The following is a 20600-nucleotide window of genomic DNA, read 5'->3' on the forward strand; positions in this document are numbered from 1 at the left end:
GAAAGGGATTTGTTTTCATGAGGACATGCAAATACTTAGGCATGGGGGGATGTCACTACAACAAAACCAGCAATTTGCGCCAGATTTAGCGCCAGATTTTAGTGCATTTTTTTTGTAATTGTGATGAGCAACCTGGCGCTAAATCTGGCTCTATTGTACAATTTTTAAAGCGCCCTTTTTTGCACCTGATTTTACATCCTTTTTCACGCTAGATTTTGCATCATTTTTTACACCAAACTATGCATCAGCTTTTGTGTCAAATTTTGAACCAAGATTTGCATCTTATTTTATGACAGGTTTTGCTTCTAGTTTTGTGTCCATTTTTGTATCTATTTTTCATTCCCTTTTGCTTCCTATTTTGTGTCATTCTTTGCTTCCATTTTTGCACCATCATTTGCATCAAGTTTACACTGTATTTTGAATCCAATTTAACGTCTTTTTATGCATCCATTTTGTGTCAGTTTTTGCATCTAGTCTTACGCCAGGTTTTGTATCTAGTCTTACACTAGTTTTTGCTTCTATTTTTGCACCAGCTTTGGTGCCTATCTTTGCACCATGTGCTGAATTTGATTTAGCACCAAATTTTGCATCCATTTTTGTGCCCATTTTTGCACCAGCTTTGGTGCCTATCTTTGCACCATGTGCTGAATTTGATTTAGCACCAAATTTTGCATCCATTTTTGTGCCCATTTTTGCATTTTTTTTTGGACCATTTTTTACATCCACATTTATGTTTGATTTGTCTCCATTTTTCTCATCTCATTTTGCACCATATTTTGCGTCATTTGTTTCATCCAATTTTGCATCATTTTTAACACCATCTCTTGCATCTAATGTTACATCATTTTGAGCATCCAAATTTGCATTTATATTTGCATCTTATGTTGAGTCATGTGTTGTGTCCACCTTTGCATCTTATTTTGTGTCTAATGGTACATTCAATTTAGAACCATTTTTTACGTCTACTTTTGTATTTGTTTTTGCACCAAGTTTTGCATCCAATTTTAAGCTATTTTATGCTTCTTTTTGCACCATTTTTTTGTGTCTACTTGTGTCCAATGTTGCACCATTATTTACACCGACTTTTTCATCCAAATTTGCATCTTTTTTTGCCTCATTTTGTGTCCACATTTGCATATAATTTTGTGTCTGAGTTCGAGCCTAAATTTGCATGTGATTAGGAATCATTTTTTACATCCAATATGGCATCCTTGGTTTCACCTTTTTTCAGCCCCATTTTGCATCTTGTTTTATGTCTTTTCTTACATCTTTTTTTTTCATTTTTTGCACCCAAATTTGCATCCCAAATTTACACCATTATTTGCATCATCATTTGGCATATTAATTTGTAACGTTTTTTGCTTCTTTTTAACGTTCAACTTTGCATCTTATTTTACATCTAGTTGTTCTCTTTTTTTGCATCTAATTTGGTGCCCATTTATGTGTCCTTGTTTTTGCCCAATTTGATATCCTTTTGTATGCCATGTTTTGTTCCCTTCTTTGTGTCAACTATTGCACAATTTTTCACTTCTAATTTAAAACACTTTGTATGTCAATTGTTTTCATTTTGTATTAATTCCTAGTTTAACATCCAATTTTACTTTCAATTTTGCATCCATGGTTACATCCGCATTTGACTTCTTATATAGAGTATATTTTTCTTTACATATATGACCCCCTTTATAGATTCATAGTGAAATATATGATAGTTTCTAAATATCATTAAAGCAGATATCACAATTCAAAATCATTTGTAAATAAATTTAAGAGAAATTGACAACATCCATCCAAAAAAATAACAATGTGTCATTAACAACTTTCAAAACATGTATAAAATAGCAACATAATACTAATAAAATCAGTATTATTTTTAATCAAAACAAGTAAAATTCAAATATGCTTAACAAATCAAAATATTTCATGAATATCGTTATTCTACGATAAATTAACAACATACATAAATCAAACTCATCGTATGATTACAAAATCAAAATGTCTCATTGATATAGGGTAAATTCACAACACCCATCTAAACATAACAATGTCATTCTACACAATAATTTCTTCATAAAAAACAATGCATGTGCATGCCTAGCTACCACCACCAAGATCATCCTCATGATCATCTTGACCATCCTCATTACTCTGATCCACATCATCACCAACACCGCAACTATCATCATCATCTCCTCCTTCACCACCATCATCCTCATCATCTCCTGATATATGTTGAACATAATTTGGATCATCGTCTTGGCAATCATTACCTATAGCATTCTGACAAAAAAAATCAATATTACATGTTAGTATTAATTACATAACACAACGCATGTTTTTGTTATACAATGTTAACCATAAAATGAAATAAGATATAATATCTAATAGTACTAAAAAATAAAATGAAAATATGGTTTAAAAGTATATTGGAAATCCAACTAAGATTACATACCATGGAGTCCATCCAAACAACAAATTCAACCCATCTCTTTACAACAAATTCAACCCATCTCTTTTCCTGCAGCACCTCCTTTTCCAAATGATTTGGAGGTCTTCCATATTTTAGTTCCTATCAATCAGTAAATAGGGAGAAATTAGATAACAATGACTTTCTTCTAGTACAAAATTTATTAAAAAAATATCACATGTTTAATATACTTACAAAGGTTGTTATCAGTGCTTTTAAACCTTTCTGGCCACTACGATGAGTGACTTTTGTCTTGGTTAACCTCGCCTTGGATGCCTTGTCCTTAAACATAAACCAATTCAATTTATTTTCACACAAATACATGTTTAAGATACTTATAAGTATTAATACATTTTAAATAATGTTTAATGAAAAATTCAATACCTGAATGCTCTCATTGCCGACTTTTCTTTGTGTCTTCTAGAAGAGATTCATTCATACTTAAACAAGGGGATATATTTTAACTTTTTCTAAGTTCTGAATTTTTGGATCGAATACTAGAGTCCAGGCCAAATAAGGTGCTTAAACAGGTTGATATATTATATCCCGGCGTAACCTCATGGATCCTCAACGGAGTATCCAGTTGGGAAGGTTCCTACTTGCTCACCACAATCTGTATATTTTCTCCAACTTCGAAATTTTGGTTCTCTCCAGCTTCCTGGCCATTGTTTCCCTCAATTTTGGCAGGGTCAATGAATCCCTCATGTTTTCTGTCACTGTCCATATCAAACAATTTTTCTCTAATTGGACCTGCAGCAGTTATGCCATCAACAATAAAAATGCTTTCCTGGCATGCTCCCTTCATGGATTTGACTAAAGATCAGTAGCAGGAGTTACAGGTGGTCCAAGTTCAGGAGTAGATGGGTGGGGTTCATGAAAGCAGTAAAAGGAGCTAAAGAGGGATCTCCTAGTGTCCAAACAGGACTAACTGCTTAAAGACTGGGATCTGCTAATGACAGATTGCTCACCCGGGGTCTCAGGATCAGCATGAAAATATTGAAACCATATTCCACAGAAGTGAGATCTTGAAACCATCCAGCATTCTCTCCCAAGTTCCCAGCATCTGGGAGATGAAGGTTGGTATTTCAAGTCCTTCACTTTCATACCTCCGATGAGTGGATTATCCAGAACGAGGTTTCGAGAAAGGCAGGCAAAAAAGAAAATCAGAGTGTTTTTTGTATTCAGTAGCATCTGAAGTTCTGGTCTCCAACAAGCTAATCACTCCCACTAGAAAGCCATAATGAAATTTCCATATGTGAAATTTCTATAAAGACTGAGCCTTTTGTTTTGAAATCCTGTAATATGTATACCGACTGAACGTAAATGTTTGTTCACTAATAGGAAAACAAGGTTACTATCTATTAACATATTTCTTAATAGTGAAGAATTGCATTGAACTTCTTTGTGCTATACATATGAATTCTCAGATACTATAAAATATCCGCTGAAAACTAGAACACCTCTAGTTATACTTCAGTTTATAGATCAACTACAGCACAGGCAAACAACCTTATGTCAGACAACAACATCAAATAATTCTGTAGCCATTGACTACAAGATTTGACCACTTTTGACTACAAAACTAACCAGGGCCATCTGGTTGACAACAAATAAAAGAAAGCAGAGAAAATTTGTGTTATGTATATGTTATCTCTTATGCATACAATATTATTATGCGCCTATGGAAAGATGGAACCTCTACATTTCTTTGGATTTAGGCTATATCATTTTCCTTGAATTAACTAGGTGATTTTTTTTTTATTTTCTCATGTAGTAGGTGCTCCAAGGACATAAGGACTCAGTGTATTCTCTTGCATCTTATTGTCTCAATAGGATTCCGAGCTTGGCCACACTTGTGTATTTTTATTTTCAATAAATTGAAATTGGGATTCTCACTCTAAAAAGATATGAGGGAAAAATATAAACAATACTTGCAAATTGATAGATAAGATCGTTGTTTATCATATGGTAGTATTTAATGATAAAAGTCTGTGCTACAAAAAAACACTGCTTTGCATGAACGAAAACAATGGCTACATAAGATTTTCCTAGATGATATCCTTTATCCCATTTGTACAGTCAGGTTTCTGTCAAGGTCTGCACCTGACACTTTCTCTCAGAGCTTAGCAGCACCAATGAGGATACTCTTCATACAGTTAATTAAAGTTTTCATTTGTTTTCTGGAATGCAAAGATGCGGGATATACACATGCACAATCCAAAGCTCCATTTCTGACTGTATCAAAAACTGCAAGAGAAGGTCCTACTCCATGAACAGAAGAGCATCCCATATAATCCTCTAAACCTATTGCCCTTTTCAATTCATCCATTTCGTCCACCATGGGACCTTCAAATACAACAATAAGTGAAGTGCGAAGTGAAGATGATGGAGTTAAATAAGGATGTTGAATTGCTTGGCACATAAGGAAGTTGACATCACTCATGTCTGTGAAATGTTTTCGATTCCTCATAGATGTATCAAGTGCATTTGAGCATTGTCTGGGCAGCTCCCAAAAGTCCCCTGTTTCATTGATATGATGGGTATTCATAATAGCAGAATGGTAGAAACCTTCGTGCCCACAAGAAACCAAAATAAGGGTCAAGGGAAGCAATACAAATATTCACACAACTGATCAGAAGAAAATTAATAAAAAAATAAAGGGTATACAAATTGAGATATACTAATACTGTTTGTAGCTGATAGAACCACACACAATTGCTTTCTTACTGAATACAAGTGTATCTGTACAACATATATACCATGAACAACATGACTGCTCACACTAGAAAAACCCAATTCATAGAGTGCAAGAAATCATGCCATAAATAAATTAAACCTACAGAAACCGATAACTGTAAATAAATACAAAAACATACTGTGAAAACTAGACAAAACTTTGAAGCAACAGTGGTAATTCAAAATAAAATAAAGCAATGTGCAAATATGGAATTGGCAAAACCTTACCAACACTATGATCAGATAGGCTGCTGCCAACGAGGCTTCTGCAGTCAACCAGAGTTATGACAGAGTAATGCTCCCAGCGATTGCCAAGCTCCTTGAGAACGGAAGTGGCTTTAAGCCCAGCTGCTGTTAAAGCTCCACACATTGTTGTTCTTTCTGTCTTGCAAACCTGTGATGGCAATCCATCAACATCAAAATTGATACTCATGAAATCATAGAACTTATAGTTCATTAATTTATAATGATATAACGTAGAGAACAAAACCTAGTGTGCATTTACTGGCATTAACAATGCACAAATGTAAGACCTCATGGACTATAAACTCTTTGTGGACAATAAACTCTATTAACATGGAAGATAATAGACTTTATGGCCTAGCTATCACTAGGCTATAGACCTTATGGACTTCCTATCCACAGTTACAGAACAATTCCTATCCTCTTCATTGACCTAGATACTAGGAAATAAACCTTATGGACTTCATATCCGCATAACATAATTCCTATCCTCCCCATATGACTTCTCTGACACTACTAAATCAAACAGTACACAGTATTGGATATTGACTTGCAGCAATGCTACAAAACTATCTATAAATCTATCAGTACATATTATCAACTTACATTCTCAAGCTGAGCTGTCCTCTCTGAGCATAAGCACAGATGAACGATTTGCGAATGGCGAGGAGAATTAGGATCTTCAAATGGCAAATTGGCATGCCTCCTGGACCCCAAAGAATATCCTAATAAGTCAACCCCATGAGCCCAGAAGGGCTTGTTGGCCTGGCCTCTGGGAATTGCATCCTCTATAGCCATAAAATTTAGGTTTTCTTCATGATATCCATTCTTCTCTGTCTGAGAATTGGTTTCATATAAAGATCTATAAAGATCTTAGAAATTTCTATAAAGATCTTAGAGGCTAGATCAGTGTGAAAGAGGGAGAGAGCCAACAAGTACCATGGATAGTGAGTAGGTTTCATATCTATAGTCTCTTTATTACAGGATGGTATAACATTACTAATCAGTGAGGCACATAGACCAGTGTACATGTTTCCACCAAGAAAGCTCATAACACAAAGACTAATCGCCCGGTTGGATTCTTCCCTGCACCTGCTTTGGCTGGATCGAATCCCTATATCGGGAGTAGTGCCAGCGGGGAGGTGGGCCGGCATCTAGCTAGTCCAAATCATCCATCCAGGCACATCAATCTCAATTTTATGTTTGAAGTGACAGGCAGGCCCCTGACTTATAAAGGGTTCATTCATGCGCTCGTTCTCGCTTATTGATCGGATTACCTTATGGATGCTCGACACCTTGATGAGGTCTGACCTAGATCGGATGCCCAGCTGTATCGGATGGGCGGCGAGATGAGGGATGTTTCTGCTCAAGCATTGATTGACTAAGCCAGTTTTTTCCTACAGGATTCCAATCGGGGCCAACAGGATAGATAGATTGGGCTGATTCCATCCATAGGTTCAGATTAGTGCGTCGCCCTACTTACTATTATTAGGCGACCCCTATTCTTATTTGAGCTCTTCCAACCTTTTCACAATGGCAAGCAATTACCGAATCCACAATGGCTGGCAAGAGCGCCCCCAGCTTATTCCTATAGCTATGGCCAGATCTTCCAATCACCTGGGAAAGCCGAACAAAAGAAAGTGAGGGGCCCTACCGCTCCAGGAGCAATCAGCCAGCACACCGGTGCTCCACCTACTGGCCAAATTAGATATAAAAGGAGGACGTTAATACCAGTTCCCCATTCATCCCAGAATTCAGATCTTTTGACCGGGAATAAGAATCTCGCTTGACCATATAGAACATCTAGTTTTCAACAGAATGAAATGCCACAAGAATTAACGGTCTCACCTACTTCTTGTTGAACTACAGTTACCAATATCTGATTTTTGGACAAACAGTTATCAGGGGTACCTCCATAAAGGATTATATCTCTCCTAGCTTCATAGTTGATCCATTGGCTGGAGGTATTCCACAAAGGGAATTGCTCTTAGTTGAATTTGGGCGCTGGTGAAAGTTTTAGACAAGATTGGTGACGACTTACGCAAGCACTTCAAACTCACTACTTGTGCAAATAAAAATGGCTGATTTAGGGAGGGTTGTAACCACAATCTTGAACTGAAAGAGTTAATTAGAAGGGCACAAGGAAAGTCTTTTCCTCACCTCATCAAAATTCCAAAACTCGAAACTTTTTCAAATTTCCTAGTATATTATTATTTGAAAATAAAAAATCAAAAAACAAAAAAAAAATCACTAGCTTGAGCTTAAATTTTCATCATTTAGATAGTTTTGGCACTTGAGTTTTCCCTCAAAGATTTGTCTAATTGGCCCAAGATATGTATAATGACTTTTTGTGTATAGGGAAAGAAAATCTCAGTCTACTCACCCATCTTATTTTCTGAAGTTAATCAAACACTTGTTTGTTAAAGCCACACTTTATTTTAACATTGAGTTGTTATTTCCTAGGGTTTAGCAATCCTATCTTAGGGAAGCCCCCATTGAGTTGGAGAAGAGTCACCCTAAGGTTAAGAGGGTTGGTGAGGTGACATTGGCATCCCTCTTAGTTGCCAATAGGCTAGTATCATTTTTTTTAATTTAATCTAAGGGTGCTAGTTTGTGAAGTAACACCTCCAATCAGAGGCATTTTAGATGCAAATCAGCAGACCCATGCACCCAAAACATATCAGGTACAGGTGTGGCAAATGTAGGAGTTAATTCCAGTTAGCCTGCTTATTTCATATATAATTTACACAACCCAAGCTATTTCTACGAACCACTTCAACACTAATTTGAAACGAAACAGTTAATATAGGCAGCCACTAGAGAAAATATGCTTTCTCAACCCAAATTCCTAAATCATGCAGGCTATTAATTCCAAGCACTAGGGTATCCATCATTGAATATAATGCTGTGCAGCACTTGTGTTAGCTGATACAAAGTTACCATGCTCATTGCATATGTAATTCACAGAACCTGAGCTATTTGTAACCACTACTTGACACTTTGAATTCAATTGAAATAAAATATAGGCAGGCATTGGGAGAAATGCAGTATTTCTCAATCTCACTTCCAAAATCATGCAGACTATTGATTCCCACCAGCAGTGCTTCCACCATGTAACAGAACAGTTTCCTTGTAACCAACATCAGAAATGCTGGATAGAAATCTTCACTCGCATAAGATTAGAAATGAAAGGAAAGAAAAAAAAATTAATGTTCTCTACTGACCAAACAAAGTCAGTGGAAGAGAATACAACAGTTAAGAAGGATTAAATTTGTGGATGAGAATATAGAGTCTTACCTTTTTCTCTTCTTCAAGAAGTTCTTGAATTGGCCTGTAGGCTGCTGCGATGCATAGGTTCTACAAGATTAAAATTTTCTATAAGATGAATAAACTATGTGGAAGAAATAGACAGTGAAAATTTTGCAAATTGAAAACAGAAACTATTGCATGCATACTTTCAAGTCACTCCCAGAATAACCTTCCGTTGCACAAGCTAATTCATTGAAATTGAAACCATCCACCACTTTCTCCTGAGCAAGAATAACCCGCAGAATTTTCGCTCGGTTCTCAGCATCTGGTAAATCTACATATATCCTAAAAGAAAAACAGCAATTTATGATGACTTACAAATAAAGGTCTGACAAATTCCTTCATCTAATAATAGATATTCCACAAATAGTGAATCAGAAAACAAGCAATCATACTCCTAGCGTTCTCTGTCCAACAGACCTTCTAGGTAAGCGACGGATAACTGCATCATCAAGATCGAATGGTCTGTTGGTAGCACCCAGCACAAGTATTCTTTGACTTTCTTTAGACCGGAGGCCATCCCAAGCTGCCATAAATTCATTTCGCATTCTTCTTGTTGCTTCATGTTCAGAAGCACCACCACGAGCCCCAAGAATGCTGTCTACCTACAAAATAGATAGAATGTAACTGCAATAACCCATAGAAATCAATGACCACTAAGTAATTTAAGCACCAAATGCAGTGCATCAAATAAAGAATTATATGGAGAAGACCTAGAAATCTCTGATGAACAGCAATCCCAGATAAACACATAAAATTATATTAAAGAAGCCCTTTTTGCAACATATACCATAAGGTAAATCTAAAAAAAGTGCAACTCTAAATGCTTCATAATTTAAAACGATAACTAGAGATAGGATAACTAAACATAGCAAGCCTGAGACAACTATATCGAAATATACCATAAAATAAATGTAAATATGTTGCAACTCACTTTAAATGCTGCATAATTTAAAAGATGACTAGAGGTAGGCTAACTAAACATAGCAAGCCTAAGACATCTGCGAGTGCAGAAAACAGAATACAAGCAACTAAGCTCACCTCATCAATGAATATGATAACTGGAGCTAGCCTGCTTGCAAATGAGAAAAGGGCCTTTGTCAGCTTTTCAGCATCACCAAACCACTGCATCAAAAGAAAGACCCCTCCAGATCAATAACCACCTCAATCACAAACACAATGCAATTTTAACATAAGAAAACAGAACATTGAATTGGAGAAAGGAAAATGCACGGAAAAAATCCATACTGCCATAAAAACCAATGTGAGTTCAAAAGCCTGGAAGCTGCATTAAGAGAGAGGCTGTCTTTCTCTATAGGCAATCATCAACTGAAAACTCACTGCTTCATAGATGTCAATCATTTCCCATAAAACCCCCAATTTTTACAGACTCTTTAAAAATATGTAGTATTTACTGCCCTTGCTATTGAGTTGCTATTATCACTCTTTAAAACCTGCATTATATTTTGAACCTTGCTCTTTTCATACTTAGATTCCAGGGACTGTTCTCTCAACCCTGTTCAGGAAAATCCCAATTTAATTGACGATTCCTTGTTTTAAATTTCTAATACCATATCTCAATAAAATTCCTAGCAATTTAATTATTCCCAAAAAAATATATTCACCCCAGTAAATTATTTTCTGAATAACTGCTGAAAAGAAAATAATGGTATTTTAATTTTTAACTTATAAAAACATTTGCAACAGAAACATGAATGAAAACCAACCACAAACACCAAAGAACTTGTTTTTCGGCCCTCCAATTTATCCTTCATTAAAATGCTCAGGAAAAATAAGGGCTCGCTCAAGGAAAACGGCACTCAGAGAAATACAGAAATTACACAACAAAATGGAACCTGGGGATCTCAGCCCCATGGAAGTTTTGTCCCTCTGAAAACTCAGCCTCCTGGAATTTCCATTTCTTTATGAACCTTCTGCTGTCGAGCAATTGGTGTTATTTTGAGCAAAATAATTTGTAAACGAAGTTTCTTGGTTGGTGAAAAGCCCGCCAAAAGTACCTCTACGCCAAGTAGATCCCTGGAAAGTGTCTATCTCTCAATGTTAGTGACATCTCAACGCATTCACCCATTCGGGAGCTTTCGTAGGCAGTCAGCGTCGTATGTAGAGCATCTAGCTCGGCGGGCCTCACAGTTTGTGAGGAAGAGTAAGCAGATCGCAGAGTATTTGCTTATTTCACTCCTTTCGGAAAACCTATAAATTTTTTAAAGTAACTGCTACTTACGAATCATAAGTTTTTTAAAATAAATTCTACTTAGTTTCAGATTTTTAGATTTTTATGGGGTTTTACCGACCCAGAAATAGAGATTCAATAAATGGAAGAGAAGCTTACTGATGGTGACATCGCCGTCGGGGCTCTGGAGCATCTTGTCCATTCCCTTGGGGCCGAGTGAGGTGCGGAGGATTCTCGCAACGGACCTGGCGGCCGCAATGTTGGCCTTCTGAGCATCTAAGCCTCTGATTCGGGTCTTCTGCTCCTGCTCCTTTATTATGATAAATGGCCTCCCGTACTCATCAAATGCCAGCGCCATCCCTGCAAACAGTAACAGATTGCAGCACAGAGATTAAAACCTAAACATACAAGAATGGCTGCTAAAAACACACTGGATTTTGAACCAGAAACCTGAAATGCGTGTACTCCTCTCTGTGTGGAAGACTGAATGTGCGGGTGGAAATCCATTGAAGTTAAAAATGGAACATACCTTGGCGCCGTCAATGGACTGAAGAACCGATCGTGGGGTTCGAGTGTCTGCTACTGGTGAACCCTAATTCGCAAATCTCTGCAATCTCGTTTTCGCTCCCGCCCTGCGAAAAGCGAACAGATCCTCCTTCTTGTTCTAGAATGTAAACGAAGTTTGGGTTGGGAGGGGTTTTGTAAAGAAAAGTAAAGCTTTACCTTTTTCAAAAATGTTAATTTCATAGTGAAAAACAATACATTTTTTTATTTTCACATCACTAGTTAAGTAGCTATATAATGTTTTTGGTTCTTGGTTACGCTGGAAAATATTTATAATAATATAATTTTATGGTTGTTGTTTAAGTTTATTAGGTGTTATTAAAACAATAAATATATATTTTTTATTTTCACATTACTAAAGAAGTAACTATATAATGTTTTTGGTTATCGGTTAGGTTAGAAAATATTTATAATAATAATAATATAATTTTATGGTTGTTGTTTAAGTTTATTAGGTGTAATTTTTATTAATTTTAATTTAATAATTTTTAAATGGAAAAATATGATTTTAATTTGGTTGTATTGAAAATATTTATATGTTTTTACATATAAGGTGGGTGCAAACAAAGGAGAATATATAGTAAGTCTATTTAATAGTTAATAACAAGTGTTAATTTCTTAAACTTATATGATAAATTTGAAAGGAGTAGGGTATGTATCTTTTTTCGGGTGAAATATATTAAAATTATTGTGTGAATGGGGTTGTAAGACCCTATATTTTCATCCTGGGAAAATATAGTCCTCTCTTAGCCACTTGCATAGTTTAGATTGTCATAAGCAAAGTAGGTACATTGTCTTAAGATGTAAACATTTCATTTTAAGCAGTGCCATAATGTGGTTTCAGCGAAGCATTAAAAGATGGAATGAGCATGCACATTTGGGATGCTAGTGTTATATTCAGCTTGAGGCATGATTGCACGTCTAAGAAGACTCTAACAAGGGTTGCAGAGGAGAGGTTGGGGGATTGTAGTCTCACTTAGAAGTGTATACAAGCAAGTTAAGCCCTATGAGAAGTTGTGAAACAAAATTAAGGGATTTGACAAGTTGCACGAAGGCAACTTAGTAGTGGTACTAAGTGAGCAATCCTTGATTCAACTTGATACTCTCTCCTTGGCACTACCACTTTGTAAGATGGAGAAGAAATGTGAAATAGATGTGCAACCCACTAAAGAAGTTGAAGGTTGTTGTAATGTATATCGGTGGTTATGTCATGATGTGAAAGGAAGTGTTGGAACTTGGAAGGTGACCATTAGAGTAGATTTACCATGGAGTGCAAGGAGGTGCAAGGATCTGATAAGGAGGGAACTACACAAATCTAACAAGTAGGCCATATTGGGTTAGGATATTACTATTTTGGGACATCCAAAGTTGAAGGTGCATTTTATGGAGGTGCAGTCGAAGTGCTTGGGTGCGTGCCACAGCGTAAGGGTATCTAGGACTTTTAGTGTGTGTTAGTGGTGTTAGTGCATTGTGTTTGATCAACACTAGCTAGAATGTGTTCCATGAAGGAAAAAATCCCACAAATTTGGGATGACTTAACCATTTGGCATTTAAGGTGTGTTATGTCCTAGTTTTGAGGAGACAATTAGAACCATCTTAGAGTGTGATGGGTTGTGCAATGGACTTAGGTCCACTTATATGGGTTGAGGTGTAAAGGTACCGTGTGAGTTGAGGAAAATGATTACAATGCTTACCTATATAAAGTGTTTATGATATAAGATTAATAAGTTTTTGTTGGAGAATGGAAGAGGAGGATAAGAAAAGAGAGGCATTAAGGTTTGTTGTAAATCAATCAAAAGGAACGAACTTGTTAATCTTATTAGCAAGATTGTTCAAGTTGTCTCTTCAATAGGAATGAATTTTGGCTAGGACTAGGGAGTTAAGCATTGATTGGGTACTCTGGAAATCCAAGACCTAACATATCCAAGCTAGTCCATTAAATAGATTCATCTTGGGCAAGGGTTGTTAAGGCTAAGGTGCAAATATCCCCTCTGCTCAAACTATTTAACATGCAAAGTTGGATCTGATTCTTCAACTTGTCCTGACGATGAACCACACTCGTTGATTCGAAACGCCTAAACAAATGATATATCTTGTGATTTACGCTGGAAAAATTTCTCGTAAACTACACATTAAGAAAGTTTGTGCACTCCTATATGGATAAACATGCTTATTATCTTTCATGAGTTTCATCAAATATTTAACATATTATTCATCAACTTTATTTAGATATTCATCATCTCCAATTAACAAATATACATTAAGCAAGTTCATGCACTCTTATATCGATAACATGCTTATTATTTTTCATGAGTTTCATTAAAGATTTAACATATTATTCATCAACTTTGGATTTGGCGAGGATGAATTCTAGTATATTACCAAGTGTGTTTTTTTCAATTGTAGTTCTTACTTTCATGATTAATTTGGTTGTAATTTTTACTTCCACGATTAATTTAGTCTAAGTTCTCTAGGTAGTCATTAATGATCTATTCAGTGCTATGTGGGGGTTTTACTTTTCAACAAATATGAAGTATCTATGTTACATTGGGACCTAGTGACCTTGTTGAAAAACCCTAGCAAACATCTTTGAAACCATTTACTAGCACTAGTTGAACTTGAGATATCTCAAAAACTAAAAGGAACAAATAAGGGTTGCTTTGCCAATCCACTCATAACCTAATCCACTTTGGTGTACTTATATTCTCAAAGTGAATCAAATACCAAGAATGATCTATGTCTGCTAAAACCTATAATCACATTGTTTCCCTAATAGCAACTAAAAACTTCTATACCCAGTTGTTGAACTTTTGCAACCAATTATAAACCTTCAACAAGAAGTAGTTTTCTAACTAGAATTATTGCCATATCTTCCTTGGTTTTACGAGGAAAAAGAAATAAAATTTCATTTGTTATCAAAGGTAAACCAAATTCATTATTTGCATACTTCCAAACCTAGGGTTTCGTATCCAAAGTAGATCATAACCACATCAATGAAACAAACTTTGTTTTTATGTATCATCCAAACATTATGTACAATTACAGACTCACCTCTAATCCATTGTTTATAAAAATGTTGAATATTTTCATACATGATATACTGAACAGTTGGACAATGAAAATAGTTGTCATCGCTATTCTTCCATTTATATGCTTTTTGCAACTTATTTGAAAGAGCAATTTTGTCCCAACAATTAGACTTGTAGTATAAAGAACATGGTTAATACATATGATTAGACCAAAAACTAGTTACTACCAAAATTCAACCAAAAAAAATATTACTGCATAAAAATAGAATTAAAAACAAAAAATATATAAACAAAAATTTCCCAAATTAAAAATAAATAAATGATAAACTTTTTTTTACCAAAATTTAGTGATTTTTTTGGTGCTAATACTAACATCACCATTACAACAAGATATTTTTCTAGTGCTAATACTGCCATTACAACAAGATATAAGAGGGATATAATGCAAAAAGTTTAATAATAATATGTATGTAGAAGATGGTCTTCAGACTGGTGAATTCATGATAATCAATGGGACTACAGTCAAAATAATTGGATGTTATTTACTTTTTTACATAGATTGTCAAAATAATTGCATAAATCGGTTTTTTTTAACCAAAATTTAACAAAAACTTTGCTAGTGCTAACATTAGAACCACCATTACAACAAGATATCTTTCTAGTGTTGACAACACCATTATAGTAAGATACCTCAAGAGAGACAGAAAATCTAAAAAGTATGATAGTAATACGTATCTAGAAGATGGTATTGAAACTAGTAATTGTTCACGAATCCATAAGATTGTAAGGTCATTCTCATTATCATAATCATTGTCATCATCATCACATCCTTGTCATTGTTATTGCCATCATTACATTATCATCATAATCACCATTCATGCCATCATCATCATCATTATGGACATTGTTTGCAATTGTTCATAATTGTAGATGTTGTAAGAAATATCATCAACCCAAAAAATGTGATCAGTGCTAGAAAAGGGTTGTTTAGGACACATTGATATACGTAAGAGAAATAACAACTCTATTTTTGAGAGATGATCGATGATCATCATCATCACCACCATTATCATCGTCATTGTCATTTTTATCATCCCCATCATCATCATTAATGTAATTTCTATCGACATTGTTGTAATCATCATCATCATTCATGCCATTATAGTTTTTGATGATGACCTAGATGAAAATGATGATGATGACACCAAAGATAATGCTTATGATTATGACAATGACAACATCTAAAATTGGGAAGATTCGCCAACGTCATTAGCATCGTCATCATCATAATCATTGCCATCATCATCATTGTCATTGTAACCACTATCGTCTTTATCATCATAATCACAATTCATGTCATCGCCATCATCTTCATTTTCATCATTGTCAATATTATTGACATTGTCATCAATTGTTCATAATTGTCAATGCCATAAGGAATATCATCAATGCAGAAAATATGATGAGTGTTGGAAAAGGGATGCAAAAGCGAACATAGAAATGAGGGCAACAATAGAAGTAAAATTGGATGAAAAGGGGATACAACATAAGTAGATGCACAACAACATGAAAAACCTGACACAAAAGTGGATGCAAAAGTAGATGCAGTTGTCAATGCAAACTTGGATGCAAACATGAAGGCAAAAGTGGAAGCAAACATGGGTCCAATGGTAGGTGTAAAACTTGGCACAAATTGTGGTGAAACAAATGTGGATGCAACAACGGACACAAAAGCAGATGCAAAAATGGATGAAACAAAAGTGGATGCAATAGGGGATGCAAACGTGGAAGCAAATGTGGTTTTCAATGGTAGGCGCAAGATATGGTGCAACAAAAGTGGATGTAACAATAGACAAAAAATATGCAAAATAAGATGCAAAAATGGATGTAAAAGTGGAAGCAAACATTGATGCAACAGGCAAAACAAAATTGGATGCAAAAAATGGATACAATGTAAGTAGATGCAAAAGTAGATACAAAACGAGATGCAAAACCCAATGCATAAACCTGACACAAAAGTGGATGCAAAAATGGATGCAATATTTGATGCAAAAGAGGATGTGAACATGGATGCAAAATTGGAAGCAAACGTGGATACAACAGTGAGTGCAAAACATGGTGCAAATTGTGGCATAACAAAAGTGGATGTAATGATAGATGCAAAAAAAGAATCAAAGTATGATGCAAATGAAGATGTAAAAAGGGATGCAAAAAGTGAAATTTAAAATGGGTGCAACAGTGGATGCAAAATTGTGTGCAAAAGTGGATGCAATAGAAGTCGATGCAAAAGTAGATGCAAAACGAGACACAAAACCCGATGCAAATCCTGGTCCAAAATTGGATACAAAAAGGGATGCAAAAATAGATGTAGTAGTTGATGAAAACCTAGACGCAAATGAGGATGCAAACATGGATGCAAAATTATAATCAAAAGTGGGTGCAAAAGGAGGTGCCAAACTAGGCGCTAATTGTGGCACAAAAATATTAGATGCAATAGTGGGTACAATAATAGATGCAAAAGAGGATGTAAATATGGATGCCAAACAAGATGGAAAAGTGGATGCAACAAAAGTAGATGCAAAATTATATGCAAAACTAGACACAAAACTCGATGTAAAACTTGGCGCAAAAGGGATGCACAAATGGATGAAAAAATGGATGCAAAAAATGATTTAAAAAAGGATGCAAAAGTCGATGCAAAAGTTGATGCAAGTGTAGGTGCAAAAAGTGGATGCAAATGAGGATGCAAAAGTATGTCAAACAAAATTAGGTGCCAAACTTGATGCAAAACCTGGAACAAAACCTGGTGTAAAGGATGACACAAAACTTGGCATAAAATTTGGTGCAAAACGTGGTGCAAAACCTATTGCAATACCTGGTGCTAAACTTGGTGTAAGATTTGGTGCAAAACTTGGTGTAAGATTTGGTGCAAAACTTGATGCAAATTTTGCGTCAAGTTTTGCACCATATTTGATAAATGGATGCAAATAGCACCAAAAATGGGCTCTAGATGCAAAAAAAGAAGTAAAAAGGGACGCTAATCGCTGGTTTTGTTGTAGTGTGTTGAGCCTCATATAGGCCTATTTTTCCATCACATAGTACCACTATTTCATAACCTAAATTCCAACATTTTTAACTCATTTCATACCGTAATTCCACAACTTGCCGCCAATACATATCCCACGCCTCGTGGTTGATTATCATTAGTTTTCTTAGTTTTTCTATGATTAGATATGATTTGGTCATGATTTACTAATGACATTTTTTTGCTAAGTTCATTTGCACGAGGGTTCCATTGCCAAAATTCTTCATAAGACAATTAAATTAGTTGCTACAGGTTGAGTAAAGAATAAATTCTTGTAGGTAAAAATATCAAATTTGTGAGAAAATGGAGAATAATATTAATATTCCAACATGTGGGTTTTGTTCAGAGTACCCTCATTCATGTAACCTAGAAACGGTTTGGCAAAATTCATTACCATGAAGGAGTTATGGTCAGGGGAATATTCCAGCACAATCTTAAGTATGGAATCAGGGCCAAATTCGTGGTTTGTCTATTTTTGGCCACAACCACGATTTGGATAAACCTCTTGTGCTAAAAAAGGGAATGGTTTGTTACACACAACAGGACCCAGCTCAGTTAATCCGAGATCCATCTGGAAATTATTCACGAAAGATATCATGCAGCTTATAATAGTTTTGATGTTTGAACTGTTTACTTTGTATGGTTAATTAGTTAAGTTTAGCTTCTATCAGTTGACCTTTTAAGGCCCAATGCATTTGGTATATTGAAAAAAAGAAGGGAGATGAATGAGAGACCAAAGGATTGATGTGATTAAGTTTTTACCTTGAAAGAACTGAAGGAATGTATGTAAGTGAATTTATGTTCTGAACCTTAATACAATTTGACTATGCCATGAATTCTCTGTAAGTGCTATGGTTTTGCTCAATTTTTAGGCATTGATTTAACTTAAACTTGCTCCAGGAGTGGCAAGGGCCCACCACCGCCTGGAGACAAGTTCTACAACTAATATAGATCATAGGAATTATGTTTGATCATCATTCAACAATGTAAATATCATTTAGGAAAGTTATTGCTTGGATTTCAAAATTGCTATCTTTATTTCGTACTCAAAATCTCTACTCTGTTTCGTAGATCTGAACTAAATGTGATAGATTTCATTTCTCAATTAGTGAGACCAACAAGGATTTCACTGAGTGATGATTCTCAATATGTGCATGGTTCCTTTGATACGATTGCATGGCACAAAATGTTTAAAGAATACTGTTAATTTGGAAATATACAGGGACTAATTACTATATCCTAAGTCTTGAAATGAAATTGATTCCATGCTATGTTCATTTTCCATTCAATGTTAAATTCTGTAGCGTTATGTCAATGTGAGAAATGCTCAGGAACAACAAAACACATATTGGTTATAATTGAATCTATTGGTTCCGAACTTAACATGATTAGAGTAGGATTGAATTGGATTGAAGTTTCACACTTATTGTAAAATGGTTTTCTGAGTTTGATTGGAATAGAGTGAGTTTATAATAGTTGATATTTTTGTGAAATGATTTTCTGAGTTTTAGTTTAGAACAATTTTCGGTCTTTTGAATTTCAGTATGTTAATACAGCTAGTATGGAATATCGATTTAAGGTTTGTGTTACTTAGTTTCTTCTGAGCATTTGCAGAATTAAATACTTGTCGATTTGTTTCATCACCCAAGATTTAGCTTAGCAACTAGATCTCTTTCCAATTAGAATCTTTCTTGCTTTTTATAGCATAATCATTTATTTGTAAGAGCAAGCCCGAGTGTGAATTCGATTGCGCAAGTAGAGATATTAGTTTAATGTGGACTAATTTGACTTTAATTTACTTTTGAGTTTCAATTATGAGTTTCCTGATTATGAAGAGTGAGATTTCATTCGAATTATTTATTTCATTTAGATTAGGAGTCTTGAATTGAAGGATTTTCACAGATTAAGTTGCAATGAGTTTCTTTTAATAGGATTTTTCAAGTTAGAATTGCTATCATAGGTGTTCTTTTTGAGAAAGTGTATGGTGTGTTCTTTTAAGAATTTCTTTTACAACAAGTGAGTGGTGTTCGTTTGTAAGTAGTGCTCAAAAGTTTTTTTATAGCAGTGATTGGTGTTCTTTTATAGCAATAAAACAATAAATTGATTTCGTACTCTAATTTAGTTTAGATGTGTTGATCCTGCGTTACCTACGCTTGTGCCTCGAAGCTTATGAGTCCCCGATTGATAATTTAATGTTGGAATTATAACACATATAATTCCCCAACATTTTTGGCATCGTTGCCGGGGAGGTGCAAAAAGGATTAAAGCATAGTATCTTTCACAAGTTTTCAGTGCGATCTTAGTTACAGGGCAACTAGAGGGCGGAGATGATGGTAAGACGTGAGTGAAGAGCCATGCATCTGCTTTGGTTTGGGGTCTCTCCAACGTCTAGTTGTACAAGTAAGCGAGGAGTTAAAGTTTGGTAAGTTTTATTGCAATTAGTAGTTTTTATTCATTTAGATTAAAATTTCAAAGCTCTTTAAAGATAAAACATTTTTGGGGTGTTGTAAGTACCTCTTTCTACTGATTCATGTTACGAGACAGGGATCATCAACTAGCAGGATAAATTCAAAGAATGATTGATAGATTGAAGAATGTCCCTTGAAGTACTTTCTAAAATTCTAGCAGTAGTTGGGATATCTGCTTCTTAGGAAGAGTTCATCCTGACCACATTCAGGAAATTATCTATCTTTCCACAACCAGAAAAGATTTGGAAGTCTCCCTTGATTCCTCCTACCTATCTACCAAGGAGGTCGAGAAATCATGTACCAAATCTGACTAGGAGCATCCAGATGAACTTGAGATTGAAGAAATTTCACCATGCCCATCAACAAGCCTTGTATGCATTATGGAGACCAAATATCCATGTTTTCCTAGCATGACCAAGGAGGAATTTCAGAGTGTTCCAAATGAATAAATGGGCCAATGCCACTAGGATTACATCGAGCATTGGTTCTAGATCACAATCCAGTCAAAGTA

The 20600-nt window shown here is 35.3% G+C and overlaps 1 protein-coding gene across 7 annotated transcripts; it reads right to left on the reverse strand.

Moving 5' to 3' along the window:
- Positions 1-1884: 1884 nt before the first annotated feature.
- On the reverse strand, positions 1885-11630 carry LOC149238385 (uncharacterized). 7 transcript variants are annotated; one of them, XM_089373012.1, is made up of 9 exons: positions 11473-11630; positions 11065-11303; positions 9794-9877; positions 9173-9357; positions 8899-9037; positions 8741-8800; positions 2660-2746; positions 2450-2566; positions 1885-2277 (listed from the first exon to the last, which is right to left on the reverse strand). In XM_089373012.1, exons 2-9 carry the CDS (start codon positions 11299-11301, stop codon positions 2092-2094), a joined length of 1095 nt encoding a protein of 364 aa, XP_089229138.1. In that variant the 5' UTR covers positions 11302-11303; positions 11473-11630; the 3' UTR covers positions 1885-2091. The 7 variants fall into 7 exon arrangements, with proteins under 7 accessions (XP_089229138.1, XP_089229140.1, XP_089229141.1 ...); XM_089373014.1 differs by lacking the exon at positions 2660-2746 and adding an exon at positions 5429-5594 and having other exon boundaries at positions 2138-2277; XM_089373015.1 differs by lacking the exons at positions 1885-2277; positions 2450-2566 and adding an exon at positions 5429-5594 and having other exon boundaries at positions 2659-2746.
- Positions 11631-20600: the final 8970 nt, after the last annotated feature.

The sequence above is a fragment of the Pinus tabuliformis genome, chromosome 8 (assembly GCF_031772625.1).
Source record: "Pinus tabuliformis cultivar Carrire ecotype Pingquan chromosome 8, CPIR1, whole genome shotgun sequence".
NCBI lineage: Eukaryota > Viridiplantae > Streptophyta > Pinopsida > Pinales > Pinaceae > Pinus > Pinus tabuliformis.

Excerpts from the sequence above, each read along its gene's own strand:
- LOC149238385 (XM_089373009.1), bottom strand. The coding sequence starts at position 11,301 with ATGGCGCTGGCATTTGATGAGTACGGGAGGCCATTTATCATAATAAAG. Across the intron at positions 9,878-11,064 it reads TATTGAATCTCTATTTCTGG|TGGTTTGGTGATGCTGAAAA; the intron begins GTCGGTAAAACC and ends CTTTTGATGCAG. Across the intron at positions 5,033-5,428 it reads CCTATCTGATCATAGTGTTG|GTTTCTACCATTCTGCTATT; the intron begins GTAAGGTTTTGC and ends GTGGGCACGAAG.